The sequence below is a fragment of the Eimeria maxima genome, genomic scaffold, assembly GCF_000499605.1.
Source record: "Eimeria maxima Weybridge genomic scaffold, Emw_scaff184, whole genome shotgun sequence".
Lineage (NCBI taxonomy): Eukaryota > Apicomplexa > Conoidasida > Eucoccidiorida > Eimeriidae > Eimeria > Eimeria maxima.
In genome coordinates this window covers 18,673-37,343 of record NW_013563606.1, presented here as the reverse complement: position 1 = coordinate 37,343, position 18,671 = coordinate 18,673, and the positions used below count along the sequence as shown (strand labels likewise).

The 18,671-nt window shown below is 50.4% G+C and overlaps 3 protein-coding genes across 3 annotated transcripts; 1 reads left to right on the top strand and 2 right to left on the bottom strand.

The window, feature by feature from the left end:
- Positions 1–1,225: 1,225 nt before the first annotated feature.
- Positions 1,226–3,918, bottom strand: EMWEY_00020270 (hypothetical protein, conserved; the record flags this gene model as incomplete). The annotated part of the gene is made up of 2 exons (XM_013477771.1): positions 1,226–1,630; positions 1,738–3,918. 2 exons carry the CDS (start codon positions 3,916–3,918, stop codon positions 1,226–1,228), a joined length of 2,586 nt encoding a protein of 861 aa, XP_013333225.1.
- Positions 3,919–8,495: 4,577 nt separating this feature from the next.
- Positions 8,496–12,305, bottom strand: EMWEY_00020260 (hypothetical protein, conserved; the record flags this gene model as incomplete). Its single annotated transcript, XM_013477770.1, has 9 exons — positions 8,496–8,737; positions 8,855–9,029; positions 9,296–9,418; positions 9,655–9,717; positions 9,937–10,030; positions 10,197–10,258; positions 10,389–10,455; positions 10,645–11,195; positions 11,595–12,305. The coding sequence occupies 9 exons, from the start codon at positions 12,303–12,305 to the stop codon at positions 8,496–8,498; spliced, it is 2,088 nt and encodes a 695-aa protein (XP_013333224.1).
- Positions 12,306–13,593: 1,288 nt separating this feature from the next.
- On the top strand, positions 13,594–16,926 carry EMWEY_00020250 (hypothetical protein, conserved; the record flags this gene model as incomplete). The annotated part of the gene is made up of 4 exons (XM_013477769.1): positions 13,594–13,686; positions 14,517–15,172; positions 15,394–15,486; positions 16,059–16,926. The coding sequence occupies 4 exons, from the start codon at positions 13,594–13,596 to the stop codon at positions 16,924–16,926; spliced, it is 1,710 nt and encodes a 569-aa protein (XP_013333223.1).
- Positions 16,927–18,671: the final 1,745 nt, after the last annotated feature.

Below are 18,671 nucleotides of genomic sequence, written 5' to 3'. Positions count from 1 at the left end.
CTTCTTCTTTTTACTCGTTGCACTACTCCTTAGCTCTGAGTTTATATGTATATAGTGCGTTGCTTAGATATTTTTATTAGTTGTCCCCAGTAGATTATTTACTTCCACACAGAATGTTTGTCTTCATCCGCTATTCATCGTAACAGGATTATTCAAGTTTACTTCCTGTTCTTAGCCCGGCTTCATCTTGATTTGCTGGGTTTCATGTATTCTGCTGTTTGCTATTTGCTTGCAGAACACAACCTGAAGAGGCCTGCCTTTTCTCCTTTTATATTTACATTGCTGCGTACAGCTAAGGGCAATCTTTTGGCCCATTCGTTCATTTTAGTACATGTGCAAGCAGCGAATTATGTGAATATGCATGCATTACATATCATCGCACGTAAGTATAAGAATGCTGGCATGTCATATATATGCTCATATTTGTGCACGCACTCGTAGGCGTACACATGCATATATATGTTTGCATATGCGCAGACGCACGTACATACAAGTATATATGTTCTTTTGCTTGCCTTTCGTTTCTACATGCATTTAGGGAGTTGATGCACTATTTAAGTTTTCCTGGTTGCGTATTTATTGTTTAATTTTGTGTTTCTCTATGTCTGCCTGGCGCTGTAGTGTTTTTGCCGGATATTGGCTTTTCCGTTGCTGTGTATTGTATTCATTTGTCTGTCTCTAAATGCTTTTTTTTCTTGTCATTATCTGCGTGCAGCCCTATAGGCAACAAATGCGTTTTGGGGTTTCTTCTGCCCCGTTGTCTTTCGTCAATATTCCTGCACCAGAAGGGAGAAAACAGATGTTTAGAAAAAACTTCATAAAAGGAACATCAATGAACCCGCAATACAACAAACTCACAAAACAAAACAAACAAAACAAAAGAAGCAAATATCTTCTTCTTCCAGCACCCTGATCGGCTTCCCAAAGAAAAATAAAGCAGCCGCATAAACACTCCAAGAGGGCCCCTTCGCCCATGTGTAAACCAGAAAAAGGACAGGAGTGAATGGCAACCAAAGGAACAAATTCGTTGCACCACAAGGCTCTTGCTCCACCTGCTGCCAGTGCTGCTGCTGGTTTCCTCTTCGTTGCAACACAAGAATGTGGTAACCAGCAGCTTTCGCTGCTGCAGCTGCTGCAGACCGTGTTGGCTGTGGCTCCGAGCTTCATCATCTTAAACAGCTGCTGCACTTGACGCCGTTGCTGCTGGTCCTTCTGCTGCTGCTGCTCATCCATCGCTTGTAAAGACAATAGGCGACTGCTGAGAAGTTCTCTCCCTGCTGCTGTTTTCATCTGTATCGAAGAGTGCTGCAGCTAGGGGAAGAGGATAGCCTGCATGTTGCTGCTGCTGCTGCTGAGGCTGCTGCTGTGGCTGCACTGGCGAGAGGGTGCGAGCTGTCAGCGGGGTTTGGGAACAAGTTGTAATTTGGGGGGAAGGGTCTGCTGCTGCCTCTCCGGAGTTGCGAGGCAGCAGCAGCTGCTGCTGCTGCGGTGGGTGCTGTTGCTGCTGCTGGTAAAACAAAAGTTTCTGCTGCTGCTGGTATGCAACACCCGAGCTCGGGGTGTTGCCGATGCTGCTGCTGTTGCTGCTGCTGCTGCTCAGTGCACTGCTTATGAAAGGGCGCGGGTACGTCTGAGGTGCGGCAGTGTTGCTGCTGGTCTTGCGAAATCCAAACTGCTGCTGCAGGCCCCCTCGGGCCGGCGGGGGGGGGCAGTACTGCTGCTAAGAGTTTAGTTTACACGTCTAAAGACGACGACGAGCTGCGGCTCGTTCTCTCCCCCGTCTTTGGAGATGCAGGAGCGAATGTCCTCACGCTGCAACAACTGAGCTTCTGCTGCTTGTAAAAAACCTGCTGCTGCTGCTGCTCCTGTAGGCGCGAGGAGCCGCTGTTGCTCTTGTTGCTGTAGCTGGTGCTGCTGCAGCAACAGTAAACTCCGTTCAATGTCTTGAAACCCTGAAAAGCTGCTGCTGCTGCAGTTTAGGGGCCTGACGCATGATTCTATGTGCTGCGCGTGCTCCACATGCTCCTGGATTTGCTGTTGCAGCTGCTGTTGCAGTTGCTGCTGGAGTTGCTGTTGCAGCTGCTGCTGTAGTTGCTGCTGCAGCTGTTGTTTTAGCTGCTGCTGTAGCTGCTGCTGCAGTTGCCGTGCAGCATCCTTTTCGGCTTGCTGCCGCGTGTACGATTGGATGCCGCTGACAGGCCCACGCACTTGAGAAGAAGAGCCAAAACGGCGGTTACCTCGGGGTTGCTGTAGCTGCTGGGGCTGCAAGGGGTGTTGTGGCAAGGGCTGCTGATGTTGCAGTTGCTGCTGTTGCTGCAGTTGCTGCAACGGCTGCTGGTGTCGGCTCGATGGAAACGGAGGCGCCGACCGCTTCAAGACTGGTATTTGTTGCTGAGGTCTCTCTTGCTGCTGAAGCTGCGGCTGCTGCTGCCGCGAAGGTATAAAGTCTAGTGTTAGTCGTTGCAGCTGTGTACTTAAGCTTGCTGCTGCTGCTGCTGCTTCATGATCTGCGGCTTCATCTGTTTGACGGGGGGTGGGTGCAGTATGCGGCAGCTGCTGAGTCTCCTGCAAATGTTGCTGGTGCTGCTGCTGCTGCTCCTGCTGCAGCAGTTCCTGCTGCTCCAGAGGATCCCACCCCCGTGCTAGAGCGATCGCTTGCAGGACGGCCAAAATCGTTTCGTTTGTTAGCTGAGGCATCTGCTGTTGGTCTTGCTGCTGCTGTTGCTGTCGCAGCAACATTTCTTCTTCCTCCCGCTGCCGCTGTTGCTGCAGCTGCAGTAGCTGCTGCTGCTGCTGGTCTTGCTGCTGAGGCGGCGGCATGGTGCTGGCAAGCCTCAGAGCAAGATCAATTGTTAACTGCAACTGAGAGAGGGTCATATTCATAGCCTGAGGGCCGAGAAGCTGCACAGCAATAGGGGCTGCATCGTCTTCTGGAAGCTGCTGCTGCTGCAGCTTCTGTTGCAGCTTCTGCTGCTGCTGCCGCGGTTGTCGCTGGTTTTGCTGTCGTTCTGGGTTGAATTTTTCGAATGGGAAGCTACTCAGCGCATGAGACGAGTCCGATGTGGTTTGAGAATTTTTGATGCCGGCTTTTGCTGCTGCTGCAGCGGCGGCTGCAGCTGCTGCTGCCATTTCTACGGCAGTTGTTGCAGAGGCTTGTTTTGGGGGTGCTGCATCTTTTGTTTGCTGTTGTATCAGCAGCTGTTGCTGTTGCTGCTGCTGCTGCAGCTGGCTTTGTTGGTGCTGCTGCAGAAGCAGGTCCAAGGCAGTCATCCCTTCAGGAGTTGCAGCCTTCCCTTCAGCAAGCACGAGAGGATTCACAGGAGTCTGAACATCTTCGAGGCCTCCCCCAACGAAGCACACGGATTGACGGGTGGAGGGGCTCACAGTAGTTGTCAGCGCGGTGTCATGCTGATGCTGCTGCTGCTGCGTTTGTTGCTGTTGCAGCGCTTGCTGCGTCTGTCCCTGTTGTCGTTGCGGACTGTCGGTGCTACTGCTGCTAGCAGCAGCAGCGGCAGCTGCTGCTGCTTCCTTGTGAATTTTCCCAAAGTCTGGAAGCAGCAAGGGAGCAGCCCCTTTGGACGCAGCTTCGACTGTCTGCAGGGGCATGCGCTGAGGCCCCGCAGCTGCGGCGGCATTTGCTGCAGGTGTTGTTGTTGGTGGTGTTGCTGCTATTGTTGCAGCGGTAGGTTGGAGGCCAATAGGGGGGCCCTGGGGGCCCCAGAGTGCCCGAATGAGGGGCAAGGCGAAGGGGTCTCGCAACTCAGAAGTATGATGTGCAAAGGGACAGAAGTGACGGAGACAGTTTGGAAAGACTGAGCACAAGTGCGTTTTATAAGTCAGAGGATGGTAGAGTTCTTCTTCTTTGCTGTGTGCAAATGAGCAGAAGCGGCCTCTGTTGCAGTGGCGCACCAAATTCATCTTCTTGTTGCAGCGGCGGAACTCGATTCCAGGGCACAGCTGCGGGCTGCAGAAGCGTCCAAGTATGCATGGATGAGCAGCAGCAGCAGCACACAGAACCACAAACAAGAAAAAGAAACAAAATGGTAAATGGGGGAGGCGAGCAGCAGCCTGCTGCAGCAGCTGCCCAACACAGCACGCAGTGATCACCAAAATCAGAGCATAGACTGACGAAGGCATGAAGAGAAAGGCAAAGGAGTGGTGGTATATTTATTGAAACGAGATACAATGCACGTGGCTAGCAAACAAAAACGAAAAATGCACCATACGTGCGTGTATAGGCTGTTGCATGCAAGTGCAACACACAGCGATCAAAAGCCAACAAAATGGAAAGGAGCGATGCGAACAGAAGAATACACAAAGAGGAACCAAAAACGAAAGCCCAAACAAGGAAATGACGAATATGCATTTAAAATGAACGAACAAAACTAGAACGCAAGAGCGGGACAATGGTAAACCCTTAGGAGATGCCACGGACGGGAGATGGGAAAACGAAAAGAATGAAGGACAACAGACAGTCGTAAGAATAATAAGAATAGCATCAGCACCAGCGGCAAACAGCACCAGTTGTTCACACCATCACGTGTCTTACAAGTAGAGGATTTCATAGGGATTTCGTCTCTGCCAAGTAAGACAGTGGGAGTGGGGGCAGGCGTCGGGATTTGCGCATTGGCTTCTGCGGTGTTGTTCACAGAGCTGTGTTCTGAATGTGCCTAATTCTATTTCATTTAGTGTGTAATGCTTGCTTAAAGGGGGGGGAGGAGACGGCATAGATAGAGCCAAACCCCTCCGGGTAATCCCCCCCCCGTGGGCCCCATTCCCCATGGGGGCCCCCGCAGCACTGCCCTGCAGCGAAAACGAAGGGACGAGGGCCCCCAAGGGGGCCGTCTGACAGACAGGCTGCATGTGATTGTGTACAATTGAGGGGAAGGAACTGGCAGGGCAGGCGGTGTCTGTCACGCGGTAGCTAGCTAGCTAGCTACCTTTTAGCTAGCTAGCTAGCTAGACGGAGACAGGCTATGTATGAAGACGGGAAGGAGCCAAAAAGGCCCTATAAACCCTTGGGGCCCCAAGGAGCACAAATTCAAAAGCTGAAAGGGTGGATTGGGGGTCCCTAAGATGTCAGACAAAGACAACAAATTAAGCGGCGGCTGCGAGCTGTGGCACTCTGTTTAGAACAACGGGTGCGATGGGAGAGGGGCGCCTGGATAAGGAATACAAGAAAAAAGAATATGCATCTCCCTGGGAGTTCAAGGCGGTAATGGAGAGGCAGTTGCTGCTGTAGAGACACCTGAACGCTGCTGCAGAGGAGAGGACTTCGCGCTGAAGAACTTTGCTGCTGCTGCAGGCGGCCTCCTGCATGCGGCTGTATGACGTATTTGCACTGACCCGTGTTGTTACTAGCAGCACAAACTCTTCTTGTAACGAACTAAAACCCTTATTCTCGTCGTGTAAGTGGAGAGAGGAGGAGGCGCAGGAGAAGGCCTACAGGACCTGACTGTGAAAGGGAGAGAAACGCAGGCCGTCTCGGACTATTGTACGGACCCCAAAGAAATACAAAGACTGAGGGGCAGATTCTGATGGAAGCCAAGATTGAGGGGTGAGGAGGAGATGTATGTACACCCGGGCTGCTGCCTCGCTGCTGCTGCGCTGCCTGCGCCGCGAAGAGCGGGAGGCGCAGAAAGGAGTCAGTGAAATTTTGTTGCAATAAAACAGAACCCAAAAACAAGTGGCCAGGAGAGAAGGAGGCCGCGCACCAGATGAGATGCGATGCAGCTGGAGCTTAGATACAGCTGCAGAGATAGCGGCAGGCGGAAGCAGGGAGGAGACACTGGTGTGAATTGATTGACTCTAATTAAGAGCGATTAGAACGAAATTACTTCCAAGTCATCAGCCCCAAACAACAAATAGCGACAAAACGGATCTTCTATTCACCTTCATGAACCGGCCTCTCTCGCTGACAACGCAGGCTGGCTGGTTACCCGACGGCTCTGGGGGTGTAGCGCTGTTGCCACACCGCAGCAGCAGCTGCTGCTGCAGCAGCAGGCAGGCCCAAAGCCCTAAACCCATTTAAATACTCTGAAATATCGCTTTTTGAAGGTTTTACTACCACTTGCTTCCGCGAAATCTCCGAAAAACAGAGATTTGCAAACCGGCAGTCACAGACGCATGCGCAGATCCCACAAGGTCACCTAGAGAACCGAACAACTCCAACAGAGGAACGCCAGCTTTGCACATCACTTCATATGACGGAACATAATAATTAATATAAGTTTGTCCCTTTTATGAACGGGTTCAGTCTTCTGCTCAGATGCGGTAACCGCCATTTTCCTCTCTGTGGGTGGCACATACAGATTCAGCTACCTTGCCATTCTTTCTGAAGCGGTGGGCTGGACTCTGTCGTCCAGTAGGAGTGATTCGCATCGCAACTGAAAAGAAATATAATTATTAAACAACAAAACAATCTCTTGATGTTTCATTTTGCATGTAACCGGGACATAACGGAAAGTCGCAGGCGAGTGAATAGAACCGTGTCCGTGCAGGTTTTAAATATGATAGATTAAGCCGGCAGCTTAGGCAGCCCTTAACTTAAAACATTTCAAATTTATTGTAAGTAGAATAAATAAAACACTTCCAGGCAAAACTTCATGCAGCTGGGTGCTGCCTACGGTATTTTCAGGCGTGCATACACCTCAGGGTGAATATTGAAAACAGAAAAGCTCGTCTAGCTTTTCTGGGGCTCGAAACTCCAACTTTGTGTTGAATGGTATTGCAAAATGAAGTTTCAAGACGTTATTTGTTGTTGTCTTCGGCTTTTTTCCCTATTTTTTTGCGTGAATACTATTTCTTCCTTTAGTCAATCGGAAGATGAACTCGAGCAGCCTCGCGCAAATCCGGAGGAGGATGAGGGCCCTTATTCTCCTGAAAACGATGATGCCTCTTTATTAGAAACAACACCTAAAGATGCAGAGGCAAATGTTTCTGTGTTTCCCACTACTAGAAACACTGTTCAGCTCCCACCTGCGCCCATTCCCCCTGAAGGCGTTCTATTTGAAAATAAAAGCCCTAGCAATGTGCAAGCTTTCAAGGTGCCTGGAGTGGGTCTGCCAATAGACGAGAGTGAACAGGTAACACAGAAAAGCTCCTTAATAATAAACAACATTTCTGAGTGGAGCATTCCCTCATTAAATGCGTAACTATGTAATATAATTCTCCACGTGTTGCTTCCATTGTGTGGAGAATGGTGATCTTTTTACTTTTTGAAAAAATGTACCAAATTACCACGAATACAATGAATAAAAAAAATTAAATTTGAGTATAAGACAGGTGAATAAGCACAATCTACATGCATAGAGGCATATATATACTCGTCTATAAATGTTTAATACCACCCCTTCAGGTCCCCTTTATTTTTATCAATAATGTTGCTCCCGAGAGTCCCCGAGCATCAGAGATTCCGGGTGTCTCTGAGGCCATTGTAGGCCCATCTGCAGCCCCCGGTAATATATTAATATATTAGTATATACTGTTATTATTTGTTGTTGGTACTTGCCGTTAGTATTTGCTGTTTTTATACTTGCTAATTCAATTTGCTCATTGATTCTTCACGTTATATAACCGTCATCATGTGTATTAATGGCAGTTGGACCGGAGCAACTAGGCCAGCGTAAGAGAAGAAACTTTTCTTTTACTTATTTATTTAGGGAAAATGATTCAATAATGCTCATATTCTTTATTCGCTCAGTTAATGCACTTTGCGTCTCTGCGCTTGGTGCTCCTTATGCTTATTCCCCCAGGTCTGTCATGATTGCTTGACTAAGAGAGAGCATAGTACCTCTGATGGGTGCTGTGTTGTTTCTCTTCTGTTTATATTCCCTAAAGCCTATAAATAAATAAATAAATGACTTTATTTATTTATGACATACAGCAAAGGCCTATGTGAGCCCTCGTATCAGGTACAGGCAGAAAAAGAAGAAGCAATTGGAGAGAAAGAAAGACAACTTCTAACACCTCTTTCTCCCCAAGAGGAGTATGAACAATCCCTGGAGGAGTCCGGGGTTTAATTAATGGATACGATGAAGTTGCATATTATTCAAGCCATTTCTAGCAATTGATTTAGTTGGCATTTTATACTTAGTGTTTACTATAAGGAACAACAACCGAACTGGAGTCTTCTGCAAGACTCCTACAACAGCACGAAGAGTGACGCTTTAGATAGTCTGATATGTGTATATGTGTATATAATCATATATCAACACTCCTACTTCTTTAGCAATGATGTAATGTTCTATAGAGGTTCAGGAAAACGTCTGGGGTACAGGACCCCTAGCAAAGCTTTAAAAAGCCTTAAGAGGAGCCGAGGCAGATACGATGCTAGCAGATGATGCAACAATCAAGAGAACACTCTTAAAAGAGCTCAAACGGCCAAGATTGCATCCAGGTGTCTCTTCACCTGCAGTGCAAACCAGTGTTAGGGCTACTACAGCAATAGACGGGCAGACGCAGGCGTATGTTGCTATATGTATGCAGTTATTATTTTATTGAGGAGGGGGTTTCTTTTTCTTCTTTTCCGGAGTGCTAATTTTCCTGTAGAGCGGCATTCCTCTTGCGTTCTTTTCTGTTTCGCTTCTCCGTACAAATGTGCATGAGGGGTATTTTGATTTAATTTGTTTTAGCTGATCATCGCTTATTTTGTTTACTCCATCTAAATAAACAAAAGACAGAGAAGGCGCCCCCCTCAACACCACCTCTATAGACATTGCTGACAACTCAGTGCAGCCTGCATTACAAGCAAATACACACACATAAAATACCATAGAGCGCATACACTTACAAGGGCTCCCACGAGCACTGTATGCACGATGTAAATATGTAGGCGGGCATTTGGTCATCTTACCCCGAACGTCAAGGAGAGACAGGTGTTTGAAGCAGTTGAGTCTGGCAAGGAGCGCGAGGCCCTCATCGCGCAAACTGGAGGCCCCAGCCAGGCGGAGGCCCCTCAGCCCCTTGCAGCTTTCGCTCAGGCGCAGCAGGACCCCGTTGCTCACGGTGTCGCACCCAGAACAGTCTATCTGAAGCACTCAAACCCTAAACAGGAAACCCTGAAACCTGAACCCAAAGCCTTAAAAGTTACAATCCAAACCCTGAACCTTACACCGTAAACCTTGAACTCCGAACGCCAATCGCTACACCTTCGGACCACAACTGTATGGCCTTCCCCGTAAACAAACGCATCATAGGAAACGGTCGCAAAGGTGCCAAGGCTGCAACCTAACCCATTGCTGGGATTTTAGTTGCTGTTTTTTGGGCGGTTGGGGTTTTGGGAGTGGCGTTGTACCTCTTGCAGATCAGGGAGTAGGCCGAGACAGGCGGAGAGCTTGGCATCTGATTCAGTCCTGCAGCAGAAGGAGATGTTCAAGTTGAGGAGTTCTGGATGGTTTGAAAAGAATACCTGCAGGCCCTGAAGCAGTGAGCAGGGACAACAGCAAGAACACGACGTGCAGAGGAGCAGCTGCATATATAGGGCAGCCTTTTCTGTTGTCTTCCTTTATTCCTCTGAATTGTCTGCATCTCCTGTTGTAAGTGTCTCTACCTCTGCCTCTGCCTGTGTTTTCAACATGGTCATCCTTCGGCCTCAGTTTCTGTTCTTAAATATTTTTATGTCTTTGCCTCGATATGTCTCTGCCTCTCTCCCACTGTGCCATTCTTCAATTGCTCAAGACAAGGCAACTCCAAACCGCAAAACTTAAACTCCAAACCCTAAACGGTAAATGCAAAATCCTAAACCTTAAAGCCTTAGTTGTGAACATCTAATCCCACTTGAGTTGTTACGCCGTCGCAACCCGAGCAGTTAAAAGAAAGGAGCTGGGGAAAACAAGAAGAGAAACGAGACAGACCTGAAAAGAAACACTCCAAACGCCAAGCCCGGGGCTCTTATCCGCATATACATTTCGTAAACTCTGTGCCCTTAACGCTAACCCATAGAACTGCTCTCTTACAGTCATCTGAGAAGTCCGGACACCGTGCGATCTGCAGCTCTTCAAGCCATTTCAAATGCAGCAGGCAACCCACGCTGAGCGCAAACCCTAAACCCTAGGACTTAAACACTAAATACGAAACACCGTACGTATGCCTGAATCTAAAGGCGTCTCACTTCTCTTCGTTGACGGCGCGTATGCATCCCGACAGGTTTATCCCTCGTAACCACTGCAGCGCAAACCCTATACCCTATACCCTACGTTCTAAACTTCAAACTGCAGGGATCTGAGATCAGCGCCTTGAGAGAAAAACGTAGCCTGGGCTGTTAGCCGTAAACAAAAGAAACAACTGCCAGTGTCACATTTGTTACAGTGGGTTAGCATCTCCAGAAGCCACATAGTTATAGGTTTTGAGGGTCCAGAGACTAGTTATTACGGTTGTGATATGCACACCCTCATCTCCTTAAGGAACGACAAGTCCATGATTTCCTCACATGAACTCAGGTCGAGGTATTCCAAGCTGCAGCAGCAGAAGCAGCAGCAGCACAAGTAGCAGCAACTGAACTAGCAGCAGCAGCAAGGAGAAGACTGCACGAATGCAGTCTCCTCTCTCAGGGATTAGGGTTTAGGGTTTGCGGTGTACTTGGTACAGATTGCGAGGGCTTTCCCCGCTTCTTCTCCCACATGGTTCTTTCTGAGAGACAAGCACCTGAGGCCCCCACCAACTCTCATGATGAGAGCACCCAGCTGCCTGTCAGTGAGCCAGGGGGCACCGTCTCCCTCTAAGCAGCCCACTCCTTCAACACAACGCAGATATTCTGCTCTGTCCTTCTCGGAGTTAGGGCCCATTACGGAGGTCGTCGGCTTTAATGGGGCCCCCGGTAACGTTTCTTGTGAGGGCCACCAATCGGGGCGCCCCCAGTAATTCTCTATGGTGGGAAGGAGGCTGCTGGGAGGGGGGCCAACAGGGGGGGCCTTTTTGGGGGCTCCCTTTGCGCCTCTCGTCTTCTTTTTCTTTTTCTTATTTCCGCCCTTTTTGGCAGGCTTTTTTTTGTCCACAGGAGCCACAGAGGGCCCCCGAACCCTTTCCGGGGGCGGCGTCTGTGGGAGTGGAGCCTCATCGACAGGAGGTGCAGCTGGGGCCCCGCGGAACTTGTGGAGAAGAGATAGAGGAAGCAAGTGATAGTTTATTGCATTCTCGTCCAAGGAGTACAACGGGGGAAGTCTTTCGGGAGGTAGGAGCAGGCCCAGCCAATTGGTCTGCAACAGCAACAGCAACATCAACAGCAGCAGCAAATACAAAACCAGTAGCAAAAACAGCAGCATGACTAGCAGCAGCAGAGCCAACTGCAGCAGCAACAAAAAGAGAAACCATGGTTCTGATCAAGAGTTGCAGGCGTCTCTACAGACTCTTCAAGCCAGTTGTTCCCCCCGTCTGCAAAAGGGTCACGGACGTCTGGGTCTATTTATCCCAGACTGTTAAACCCCAAACTCTAGACCCTACACCCTAGAATCCTGGGCTCTCAACTATACACCCTAAGATACAGCATAAACTCTAAATCCTAAAACCGCAAATCCTAAGCAGTAAACCGTGAAACCATAAACCGCAAATGATAAACCCTAAAGCCTAATCTTCCACATTGTAATATCGCCCCTCACCCCGAAGTATTTCCCCTGGTAGGCGTCCTTTGGTTTTGTTAAGCTGGGGGCTCTGCTGCGGCTCGTGAAAGACGCGGCAGCTCGTTGCAACTGGGGGGCCCCCGGGGGCCCCTCTGAAATCATCGTTTCCATGAGGGAACGGAGAGGTGTAACTCCTTGGTTCCACAACGAGCCTTGAGCAGCTACTGCTGCTGCAGCTGCTTCTCCCCCCTCTAAGGGCGCTGCACCTGCTGGTACAGCAGGTGCTCCTTCCTCTTTTGCTTCTGCTGCGACACCGCCAGCAGCAACAGTCTCTGAGGGGGCAGAAGGCCCCATGGGGGGGCCTAATGTGAAGGGACTAGAAGAGAAAAAAGGAAGGGGCCCGGCAGTATCTGTATTTGATGGCTTATTTTCCGCCTGCTGCCGCAGGACCGCGAGACGTTGCAGATGTAAGCAGCATGGAGGTGCAGAGGGGGGTCCCTGTTCTTTTAATATTGTTCCGCGAGGGGTGCTGCTGCAGCTGCTCTCCGTGTATGAGCCAAAGCCAGACTCATCATACCACGTAACGCTGGCTCGCGGTAAGGTTGTAGCATCTACTGTTGATGCTTTTCTACTCGCTGCTGTTGATGCTTTTCTACCTGTTACCGTTGCCGTTGATGCGCGTGCAACGCTTGCTCTCCCCGCTCCAGCTGCTGCTGCAGCTGGAGCAGCACCGAATTCAGTGTCCTCCATGCTGCAGAGCAAGGTCGTAGCCTTGGGAGGGGGAAACTCTAAACCCTACGCTCTGAACCCTAGGCGCTAAGTCCTCGGTTCTAAGCCTTAAGGTGCAAGTCCTAATGTAACTTTCTCTCGTTTTCGCCAACTACTTTCTGCTCCCGTGTTCCATCTCTTTCCCATATTTCGGAGTACTGGGGGACTCATTTCTTTACCGCTAGAAGGAAAGGCGGCTTCCGCTTGGGCGGCCTCACCCAGGGACTCCGCTCCCACTACCCTAGCTATATTACCCCAGGACCCCCAGCAGTTTACCTATGGGAGGCCGTGAGAAGCTCCTCGTTCTTTGTGTGCAGCAGTCCCCGTGCTGTCTTCCGCAGGAGCTGGTGGCCCGTAGGGGCCACCAGGTCCTGCGAGTTACCGTAAGTCCGCTGGGCCCTGTAGCACTGCTACAGGGCATACAGTTTGCTTATGGTGAGTCTGAATGGTTGGGGTCCCCAAAGCAGCTGGGGGCCACTGGGAATGTTGGTGGCCCCCAGGGCTGTCCGGGGGCCCCCAGCGGTTGGCGGGCACCGTGCACCCATCGCTAGGGCTGCGAAGCCCCCCTCACAGCATTACAGATGCGTTATGTTATTAATATTAAAGCAAATATTCCAATGAACTAAGGAGGTTGGGCCGCACGGAGGATAAGAAGGAGAAGGGCGATGTAGCACAGTGCAGCGCATCGAGGCAGCAGCCGAACAGATCCGCTCATGGCGCTGATGCTGTCGCTGCTGCTTTCCCTGTTGCTGCTACAACAGTGGAATACCTGAAGATATGAAGATGCATAGACAAGACTGTGATATAAGCCGGAACGAAAGACGAAAAATAGATACAATGTGCAGGCACGAAGCGGCTCCATGGGGGCCCCCGGTCCCCCGGCCCAGTGAGCTGAAGCAGCTGCAGCAGCAGGGGCTGCTGCTGCTGCAGATGACTATAAACGATTCACCCTTGCTAATTTTTTATGCTTTCATAGACATGCTACTTTCATTGTAGACTCATTAGAACGGTACAAACCCCTAAAACATCAGCGTCGTTGCCTACAACCCGAGGGGCCCCCAGCAGCTAACCAGGGCCCCCAGACTAGCAGTTCGGGAGGGGCACGGGGGCCCCCCCCACGGCCTGCATTCGACCAATAAAACCAACAAATGAGTGCAATGCACATGTTTCCATTTTTGTAGCACACAAGTGTTGAGAAGTATCCCCAAATCTCTATGCTGCTGCAACCATACACGCCAAACCGTCAGTACTGAACCAAAGAGCTCCAGAGATGCCACCGCCTGCTTCAAAGGGGAATGACGATCCAGGAGTGCTCCTATATGCGGAAGGGGCTCTGGAGAGCCTCACAAGTGCTCCCAATGACGTAAGGGGCCCCAAGGGGGCCCGTAGGGGTGGCATACCCCCGGCACCTCTGCTAAAACCCTTCACAGCCTCTCCTTTTGTATTAAAAGCAAGGCCTGGGTTCTTTCTTCCAGCTCAAAAACTCACACCTGCAAAAATGTATATGGAGGACTACTGGGAGAAGCAGCAGCAGCTGCATCAGCAGCAGCGGATGCAGCAGCACCTGATGCAGCAGCACCTTATGCAGCAACAGCTGATTAATCAACAACTAACACAACAGCAGCTAATACAACAACAGCTGCTGCAGCAGGAGAGACAGGAGCAGCAGCTGCTTATGCAGCAGCGAAGGCAGCAGCAGCTATCTCCCCGAAGACACAGTGACTATCCGGACCACTCAGAGTGTCTCACCTCTGGTCCTCAAGTTATTGACTCCAGGTGGCGCAGCATCTTGGAAACCCTAAAACCTAAATCCTAGCCGCTGCTTGTGCAGATAAGACACAGACACATCGGTTGTTTGTAGCTCTAGTGGTAAAGAATTTAGCATCTCTCCCTTTCGTGTCTTGATGCCTTTTAACAGAAGTATGGTTTTCGCAGGACCAACGTTTCTAAAAGGAGCATTTGCTCAACTTATAGGACTTATCAGCAGAGGTGTGCGGTTTGCATCTGTTGCTGCAGAGTGGCGGACGACTTGCATTCGAACAACTGCGGCGTATGGCTCTATGGAACCTGCAGCGTACGTGACTGTTTAGCGCTTCCGTTTTATGTTTTGAGGCTTACATCTTCACCATTAGGGTTTGTCGCTCGATTTGTGTGGTGTAGGGTATATGTTTTACGTGTGCGTCCTCCTCTCAGCTTTGCCAGGCTCGAGGCAGATTAACCCCTTCTTGTCCAAGAGCAGCAGCATATGCGGGAGCTGCAACAGCAGGAAATGCAACAGCAGCAGCACAAGCAGCACAAGCAACAGCAGCAGCACAAGGCAGCACAACAGCTGCACCAGAAGAGATGTTTGCGTTTGATGCTGCTGCCGAATCAGTGCCCTCAGCTGAATCATATGCATTGCTCACTAAGGGCGGAAAGAAGTTGCATTTAAACAGGAGAGATAAAGATATAACAGAGAAGAAGGGGAGTCGACATGCTCATAAGACTCGTCACCACCGACGCACCTCTACATATGACGAGGGCTACCTGCAGGGGACCCCAGGACGAACCCACGTGACCCCCCCCGTGGTGGCCCCCATGGAATTTCCCACTGGACGTGAGAAGGAACACTCGATAAGAATGATGGAAAAGTTTGCTGACCCGACAAACAATACATTCAGAGCAGGGCGTAACAGGAGCTGCAGCCGCAACAGCAGCAACAGCAGCAGAAGTAGCGAAAGCAGGGGAAGCAGCGGTAGCATTAGAAGCAGGCTGCGGCTGCAGAGCCCCGAGTTGCATCAGCAGAGAAACAGGCGGCACTTCCATTCAACTAAGGGGCAAAGAAAACATGAGAAGATGAGAGGAAGGATGTAGGCAACCAGTCGTTTCGTTTGTTTGCTCCCACTTTTGACTCTACTGCTGCTACGTATGCTGGGCGAATGCAACTGCGGCAGCTGTTGCTGTTTCTTCTGTACCTGCTGCTGTTCCAGCTGTTGCTGTTGCCGCTGCATGCACTTGCCATTGAGTCAAAGTGATCTAGCGAAGGGTAGGGCTGTAGGGTATAGGGTTTTCGATGTAATGCTCATTGCAGAAACCCCCCAATGAAAAGTCCTGGGACAGCTCTGGAAGAAGCGAAGACCGATGAATTGAAGGAAATTATTTTGAGAATGCTGGACTGTAGAAGGTGAGGAGACACCGCAATCACCGAAGCCCTAACTTCCTGACGTTACCCAGGCGCATATTAGTGGAATAATATATCTATAAGTATTTTCCTAGCTTATATGCATACCGCAAGCATGGGGTTGCATGCAACCTCATGGCATTCTCCTCCTTTCGTGCTTTCTGTAGGGTAGTTTGAAAACCTGGGCTAAGTGCATGAGAGACTAGGAGATACTCTGTGGTGTACCGACACTTCCCAGGCATGCATATCCACAAAGTAGACAACTAGAACAACAAACACACGACACTAACAACAACATGACCAACACATGTACAGTGCATTCGTGTACACGCAGACAAAGCATGTTTTGCCCGAATGTACACTCACGCCCATGTATATGTAGCTACCTCCCTGCATGCATGTGGCATCAGAAGGCGCTTCTCTCCGTATAGCAGGGGCAGCAGATGCGAAGGAATCACCGGGGGTTGAAACCGGGGGTTGAAGCCTCGCTTGCACGCACGCATGCACAGCCCAGAATAAACTGAACTCTTTGAGCCACTTTGTCTGAGTCGTTATTTTCTGCTCTTTCTTTTCAGACTCGAGACCCAAATCGAAGTTCAAATGGAGCAGCTCCAACTTTTCGAATCCCTCCTTAAGCAGCTCCCTCCTTCCTCTTCTAAAGCGACGGATGGCGCGTTGGGGGCGCTTGAAGGGGGCCCCGCGGACTCTGCTGACTCTCCAGCTGAGGCTGCTCTCTTGCAACAACTCCAGCATGATGATCTATCTTTTCTTAAGGCGGCCCTATCTGTTGGCCTCTACCCTGCTTGCATTCTCAACACTCCGCAAGGGTCCCTCGTTTCGACCGAAAGTGCCGTACCCTCTGACCCCACATCTCAGCAAGCTGCCCAGCCGAAGCAGGGGCCCATGCTGTCTCAACAAGGGTCCGCTGCCCCTACGGAAAAGTGCGTAAACTCTAAGAATGGGATGATGACCCCAAAGCAAGGGATCCAGCTTTCAAAGCAGCCGTTTCCCCCGTCGGCGAAGCTATCCTCATCTAAGGGGGCCAACGCTAAGCAGGGGTCGCTATCGCTTAAACAAGGGACCCTGCCCCTTAAACAGGAACCGCTCCCAGTTAAACAGGGTCAGCTACCTGGTAAACAGGGACCCTTACCCCTTAAACAGGACCCCTTACCCCTTAAACAGGGACCCTTACCCCTTAAACAGGGACCCCCACCCCTTAAACAGGGACCCCTACTTCTTAAGCAGGGACCCCTACCCCTTAAACAGGGATCCCTACCCCTTAAACAGGGACTCCAGGCCCCAAAAGAGGGACCAGCTCCCCTTAAACAGGGACCCTTACCTCTTAAGAAGGGACCTCTTCCCCTTAAGCAGGGACCCCTACCCCTTAAACAGGGCCCTCTACCGCTTAAAAAGGGGCCTCCGCTCCTTCTAAAAGGTCCCTAGCGGTTACGCTGGGGTCTCTGGCCCCCCACAAAGCACTCCTAACTGAGGAGAAAACGGCCCCAGGCAACTAATATTACTATTACCTCCCACATTGTGACTGGAAATGTCTCTAGCCCACTTTGGATAATTGTGGCATACAGTTGCGGCGCAAACCGTCGTGCGTTAGATGCTGTAACTAGAAAATCCAGTCTCCCATCGACGTCCCCACCAGCATGACGCTGAGCGGGGGGAAGTTTAGAGCGAGGTGCTTGGTATGGGCCCTCTGCTGCTGCAAAGGGGATGCTTTGGGTTCAAAGGACGCTTCCCCTTGAACATGTGCAGCGCAGTGCAAGGGTTAGGATGATTGTTGCAGATAGGGTGTGGAGAGAAGCCACAACGCCCAAGCCCCAACCCCTACGGAAATTCGCTGCAGCTACTATCATCAAACCCTACGGAAATGTGCAGCAGCTACTACCCCCCAACCCTAAACCCTACAACAGGGATGTGCTGCATGAAGCAAAGCCGAAGCACGCATCTACCTTGCTTGAATATGTTCATGCATGCGTCCTATTCTTTCAGCAGCGTGCCGGAGCAATCGGGTGCGTATACGTAAACCTCCAAACTCTAGACAGTCGCAATTGCGCATGCAGAGGAGTTGGCATTTAGGTATGAAGAAGTGCACCCATCTGCCTCCAAAAGTGCATGCACGCTCAAAAGACAACCAGTCTGAAAGCGGCAGCATCTGCACGCCAAACGCGCACGTTCATGCACACAGAGTAAGGTCTGCACAAACATCTACTCCAGCCTACCTGCAGGTAAACTCGTGGACGCCTGTTGTGCATGCACTTGCATGCACCTGCCTCTTGTGTTATCACCTAGACATATGTACCGATTGGTGCGTGCGTAAGGAATGCATGTATCCAAAGAGGAATAGACAGATGCAAGTATGTGTGTGCATGTGTGCGTGTGTGTATACCGTGCATGCATGCCTGGAGGCACCCGTTAGTACGAATTTCAGGGTGCATTCATGCATGCGTGTCGGCATCGGTTAGTACGAATATCAAGATGCATGCATGTAAGCATGCATGCACGCATGCACGACCTCGTAGGGTTTTGTGTTGTTAGTCAGTTCGTGTGCATGTTTGCTCGTATACAGAGACAGATGGACTTGCACAAACGCATCCCCTCTGCAGAGACAAACGCCAGCGCAAGCGCAGCACCGGTTGCCGGGAGCAAGCGCGCCACTAGCGCGTGGTGTAAGTACACCAGAAAATGCACAACCCGACAAAACTGCTGATAAAGACGCGTGCACATAGAAGCGTTAGGTATGAACGGTAAGAACGCGTTTAAGAAGCAACTGCCAAGAGGCCGCTGGAGAAAACAAACAAAAAACCCAAATGCATAATCTGCAAATTCCGCGGAACATTTGGGGAGGAAGCGGAACAGGTGCCTATTAAAGACCCCTTTCCGTCGATAATAATACTAAAGTATTATTATATATGCACTGTGTATATACCTACGACACATGCAATACACATTCAACTCGCTAGGGTGTATTGACAGGTCCGCTCGAACCAAGAAGCCCCGTCGGTGCCTGTCTCCGCCTCCCTGGCTGTCTCCTTCTGTCCCCCCCGTTTTTCTGATGGAGACCAAAACTGCGTGAGGCAGTAATGCACATGACAAACACTTCCAGTTACACCTGCTCCGGCAGCAGCTGTTCCCGTTGTCGCCGCCGCCTAATCAGTTTTTTAGCGCTGCAGCAGCAG